Below are 6,000 nucleotides of genomic sequence, written 5' to 3'. Positions count from 1 at the left end.
TTTTAATAAGGACCATTACAGCCATGGATCAGTTGGGACAATCAATCAATTCATCTACCTGGTGAACCAGAATCTAATTTAAATCTAAACAGCTGAGATGAACGAGCGCAACTTGACAGCCTCCAGGAGGAAGGAAGACGTGATGACAACTGGTTCCCTCTAGTGCTTTAACCATGACATCATCTGACATCAGTTGAGCTTAAGGTGCTCAGATCGATCAGCTGATATACCACCTTAAATTGGTCATAGGACGATCAGATGAAACAAAGAGGGGAGGAGGAGCAGGAGAAGAAAAATAAAAGACAATAAGAAGAGAAGAAGGAAGAAGAAAGAGGAGGGGGGAACGGAGAAGAAGAAAATGAGGATAAGGAAGAGGATTAGAAGAGAAAATGGTAGAATGAGGAGAAAAAAATAAAGGCAAGAAGAGGAAATGAGGAGAAAGAGGAGGAAAAGAAAATGGCAAATATGAGAAGAGGAGGAATTGTAAAAAAGAGGAGGAGGAAGAGAAGGCAGGAAAGAAAATGAGACAAGAAAAGGAAAGGAAAAAGAAGAGAAAGAGGGAGAAACAGGAGAAGAAAATGGAGGAGGAAGAAAACTAGAGGAGAAGGAGTAAGAAAAGGAGGACAAGAGGATTAGAAGAGAAAATGGTAGAATGAGGAGAAAAAAATAAAGGCAAGAAGAGGAAATGAGGAGAAAGAGGAGGAAAAGAAAATGGCAAATATGAGAAGAGGAGGAATTGTAAAAAAGAGGAGGAGGAAGAGAAGGACAAGGAAGAAAATGATGACTAGGAGAAAGGAGGATAAAATGAAGAGAAAGAGGGAGAAACAGGAGAAGAAAATGGAGGAGGAAGAAAACTAGAGGAGAAGGAGTAAGAAAAGGAGGACGAGCAGGAGCAGTAGAGGGAGGAAATGGAGGAGGAACTGGAGAGAATGAAGAAGGGATTTATCTTATTTTTTATCAGTTACTGGAATTTATTTTTGTAGCTTCGCTTAAATTTATTTTCAAATCTCTGTGCTTTTTCTTCACAGGTGATTGTTTTTATTTGTTTCCAGATGAATAATCATCCAGGTTCAGTGTTTGGTTCTCATGAGAGGTTAAATGAAATCAGTTTCAGTCAGACTTAGTGATCAGCTTATCAGAGGATCCTTAATCAAAGTCTTAAACCTTCTGCGTGTCCTGTTCTAAATCTAAACGAGAGACCCATCTGGTGGCTGAGCTGCACTCAGATACGGTTAGACTTACCCTCCTCCTCCAACACCATTTTAAACTTTTAAAATAAGTAGAATAATAATATATTTTCTTGTATTAAATAATCTTATATGAAAACACACACCCCTCCGCTCAGTTCACAACATACTTTTCCGCACATGTGATCCAACACCTTTTCCTTCCATAGCCATGGTTACCAGCGGTACCAGTTGTGGTTGCCATCTTCATCTTTCAAGTCTTTTTTTTTTTATGCAAAGCTGCACAGACATCATGAAAAAAAGCTTGATAAGCGTTTTTTTTTTTTTTTTTTTTGTTCTTCTGGCTTGATCATATACAGATATATGTACAGTGGGGGAAATAAGTATTTGATCCCCTGCTGAATTTGTAAGTTTGCCCACTTCCATAGAAATGATCAGACTCTGGTTTTTATGGTTGTTTACTGGTTATGGGTATAGACAGAATATCAATCGAAAATGCATAAAAAACACACAATCTAAAAGTTATAAATTGTTATGTATTTTATTAAGGGAAATAAGTATTTGATCCCCAACAATTCACTTAGAATTCAGGCTCCTACAGATTGGCTGGTGCGCATGTGGCACACAGCTGTGCTCAGTCAACTAATTACCAATACTCCTGATCTTAACTCGTCATGTATATAAAGCACACCTGCTCTAAGAATCAGTTTCTTACATTCCAACTTCTACAGCACCATGGGCAAGACCAAAGAGCTGTCAAAAGATGTCAGGGACAAGATTGTAGACCTGCACAAGGCTGGTATAGGTTACAAAACCATCAGCAAAAGGCTTGGTGAGAAGGTGACAACTATTGGTGCCATTATTCGCAAGTGGAAGACCCATAAAAGGACCATCAACTGTCCTCGGTCTGGAGCTCCCCGCAAAATCTCGCCTCATGGAGTGAGGATGATGATGAGAAAGGTGAGGGAGCAGCCTAAAACAACACGGCAGGAGCTTGTTAATGATCTGGAAGCAGTTGGGACCTCCGTCACCAAGAAAACAGTTGGCAACACACTGCGCCGTTATGGATTGAACTCTTGCAGTGCCCGCAAGGTCCCCCTGCTCAAGAAGGCACATGTACAGGCCCGCCTTAAGTTTGCCAGTGAACATCTAAATGACTCAGAGAAGGCTTGGGAGAAAGTGCTGTGGTCTGACGAAACCAAAGTTGAGCTATTTGGCATTAACTCGACCCGCCGTGTTTGGAGGATGAAAAAACGTGAGTATGACCCAAAGAACACCATACCCACGGTTAAGCATGGAGGTGGAAACATCATGTTTTGGGGCTGTTTTTCAGCAAAGGGTACAGGGCAACTTCACCGCATTATGGGGCCAATGAATGCAGCCATGTACTGTAACATCTTGGACAAAAACCTTCTTTCCTCAGCAAGAACACTGAAGATGCCTCGTGGGTGGGTTTTCCAACATGACAATGACCCAAAACATACTGCCAGGACAACAAAGGAGTGGCTCAAGAAGAAGCATATTAAGGTCATGGAGTGGCCTAGTCAGTCTCCAGACCTTAACCCGATCGAAAACCTGTGGAGGGAGCTGAAGCTCCGAGTTTCCAAGAGGCAGCCAAGAAACTTGAAGGATTTAGAGACTGTAAAGATGAATGGGCCAAAATCCCTCCTGCGCTGTGTGCAAACCTGGTGACCAACTACAAGAAACGTCTCATCGCTGTGCTTGCCAACAAAGGTTTCTCTACAAAGTACTGACTTGTGTTGTGCTTGGGGATCAAATACTTATTTCCCTTAATAAAATACATAACAATTTATAACTTTTAGATTGTGTGTTTTTTATGCATTTTCGACTGATATTCTGTCTATACCCATAACCAGTAAACAACCATAAAAACCAGAGTCTGATCATTTCTATGGAAGTGGGCAAACTTACAAATTCAGCAGGGGATCAAATACTTATTTCCCCCACTGTATATCAAGTTGTTGGATCATGGGTGTAATGATAATAATAATAACAACAACAATAACAATGAGATTAATATTAGCAATCTGACATAAAGAGGAAACACGGCTTGCTACAAGGGATTCATGATAAAGAGAGTCAAGACAGATGTTGACTGGAACAATGAGACTTGATTGGTCAGTTCAGTTTGTTAGGTTCTGCCCCACTGTGTCCTTTCCCACTGTCAATCACTGGTCAGTTTGGTACTTTGGTCCCGTTTGGGCGGAGTGGGGGGGGGGCCTCGCCGCAGCGTTGCATAGCCTGAGATGCTGGCGTGTTTGCCGGAGTGGGAGCGCGTGTGGTGGCGAGACAAAGTTTGGGAGTGTCCTCGGGCCCCTCCATGCCGCTGCTGCTGCAGGAGGAGCTCAGGGGGAGGTGGTGGGAGGAGCGCCATGTCATCCATGGTGCCCATGGGCTCCATCTTTGAGGAGACGATAAGATGGGACGAGGTGAGGGAGCTGTGGCGAGACACAGACTTTCTCTTGAGGGTTCGGTTGAGGTCCTCCAGGAAGTGGGGCCTCAGCGTCAGGGAGCCTGGTCCCATCGATTTTAGGGAGGTGGGGGGTACAGGGGAGGAGGAGGAGGAGTAAGCAGACAGGGAGGGAGGTGAAGTCTGAGACAGGGGTGGAGACGAGACAGACAGTGAAGGCGTGATGTCATATGACGTTATGCCGCTGGTGCGACGGTTCAGAGTTGGCGGGGGAACTGCGCCCTTCTTCAGTGAGACTTGCTTCCATGACGACGATAACAAGGAGTTGTCGGAATCTGGTGGTGGCTGCATCTGAGGCTGGGGGTTCACCACAGCGACCTTCGGTGGGTGGTGGAACTCTGACGGGTGCGGAGGGGGAGGGAAAAGTTCAAAGTCGCTTGGAGGAGGTGGGAAGTAGTCGGGTGAGGAGTCGAGATGGGGAGGAAGGGCGGGGGATGTCAGGGGTGGCGATGAGAAGTCATTGGACTGGTGGTGCTGGGTGGTCTGGAGGCTCTGCAGTGCGAGTGGCAGGTTTGCCAAGTTCAGCTTCCCTGGTTTGGGCAGAGTGGGAAGGGAGGAGGAGTCTTTGGAAGGAGAGCCCGTCGCAGACGAGGAGCTGGAGGAGGTTCCTGTCTGAGGAACTTGGCCGAATTTACTGACCAGACTCTCCACCTTCTTGGGCCGCTCATCCTGGAGCTCGCCAGATGAGCCAGAGCGGATAGAGGAGGCCCTTTGGGGGGTCGGCGGTGGCCCCCGCTTGGTAGATCCCATGGACGAGGTGGAAGGTGACTTATTTATCGGGGAGCCCGACTTAGAAGATGGAGGAGGAGGGAAATCTCCCACGGAGCTGTCAGGAGGAGGTGGTGGGAACTCTGGTGACTGTGGAGCTATGACGCCTCCTGGTTGCCATTTTGGTTTGGCCTTAATGGCTGGAGGAGATTGAGGAGCAGCGAACTTGGATCCTTCCATGGAGCTGGACGCTGACATACAGGAAGGAGCGGTGTTACCGGGGAACTGGTTGACGATCTGTTTTACCAGAGAAGAGGTGGCGGCTGCAATAGAGACAGATGAAGAAGAGGAGGAAGGAGAGATGGTGAGATTTTTGGAGGAGAGGCTGTGCTGCTTCGGCAGAGTAGGAGGAGGCTGATTTGGGGAGTGTCCCGTGGAAAAGCTTTGCTGCTTCCTAACCGTCCCATGTCCAAGGTGCTGTTGCGTCGGGGACACAGGTGAGAGGGTGATGGGAAGTGATGAGGGGTCTGACGGTTTGGGCGCCGTCAGAGGGGGGAACCCACCCGTAAAGGTTTTGGGAGGTGCAGGTGGTGGTGCGTTGGGAGATAGAGGCCTGAGGAGTTGCAGGGAGGCTGGAGGAGAGAGCTCGCCCGGAGGTGGAGGAAGATTGTCCTGCACTGCCTGTGAGCTGAAGTCGTACACCATGTTGGGAAACTTCTGTGCCAGGAACTGCTGGAGGCCGATGTTGGAGAGCTGTGAGCAGGAGTCTGTAGGCAGAGGAGGCAGCAACCCGTTGGCTTCCAAACTCTCAAGTGGAGGAGGCGGGGGGTACGACGGGTCCTGCATGTCCACCCCCTCTAGTGGTGGTGGCGGGTGAGCGGAGGGACTCGGCAGACTGAATTTAAGCACCGCCATGGCTGAGCCGGGAGCCAGCGCTGTGGGAGGAGGAGGAGGGGGGGGAAAGGGTGGCATCGGAGGGGAGGTGCTGTACGCTGCTGGGAGGGTGTTGTAGTTGGGTTTGAGGGTTTGAATGGGAAGGGAGGGTGAAAGTGTTGGCCCGGCCTGCTGCGTCCTGGGCTGTTTCTGACTCTGCAAGCGAGCCAGCGTGCTGTACTTCACATATGAGGAGGCAGGTGTTGGCTGGTGGGCCACACTGGCAACTGGGGGTGGCGGCGGAGGTGGAGGAGGCGAGGGCGGTGATGGGGAAGAGGAGTCATCGGATGGGATGAGGCTGTCGGTGTAGCGGCTCTGGGAGGGTGGAATCTGGGGTTGAGACAGAGTGAGCGGCTGGGGGGACAGGTTCGGTATCTGGAGGGGGATCGGCCTACTGATAGGATCCATCTTCATCAGCTGTAGAGTGGAGGAGGTGGAGGAGGAAGAGAGACAAAATTAAAATCAAACACAAGCTGAAAACTCTTTAACCTGAAACAAGATGCGAGAAATCCAACAGCAGACAGGTGCAGTTAATGAAAGCAGCTAACCAATCATCAGTCATTCTCACTAATAGTCAGATATCTGTTTACCATTGTCTGTCTCAGAAATGTTGGGTATACTTCAGTTTGAAATGAAGAGAGAAATGTTGATCTAGAATATCTGGGAATCTCTTTTGAGCAA

At 48.2% G+C, this 6,000-nt stretch overlaps 1 protein-coding gene across 4 annotated transcripts in view; it reads right to left on the bottom strand.

The window, feature by feature from the left end:
- Positions 1-3,205: 3,205 nt before the first annotated feature.
- raph1a (Ras association (RalGDS/AF-6) and pleckstrin homology domains 1a) overlaps positions 3,206-6,000 on the bottom strand; it is a 190,952-nt gene continuing 188,157 nt past the window's right edge. For all 4 annotated transcript variants that reach the window (XM_047601877.1, XM_047601878.1, XM_047601879.1 and 1 more), the window contains one exon: positions 3,206-5,736. In XM_047601877.1, the coding sequence (XP_047457833.1) occupies positions 3,373-5,736 (2,364 nt within the window). In that variant the 3' untranslated portion in view covers positions 3,206-3,372. The remainder of the gene's footprint in view (positions 5,737-6,000) is intronic.

This window comes from Mugil cephalus, chromosome 12, assembly GCF_022458985.1.
Source record: "Mugil cephalus isolate CIBA_MC_2020 chromosome 12, CIBA_Mcephalus_1.1, whole genome shotgun sequence".
Lineage (NCBI taxonomy): Eukaryota > Metazoa > Chordata > Actinopteri > Mugiliformes > Mugilidae > Mugil > Mugil cephalus.
The sequence above is the reverse complement of the archived record's forward strand: the minus strand, read 5'-3'. Positions and strand labels throughout refer to the sequence as shown.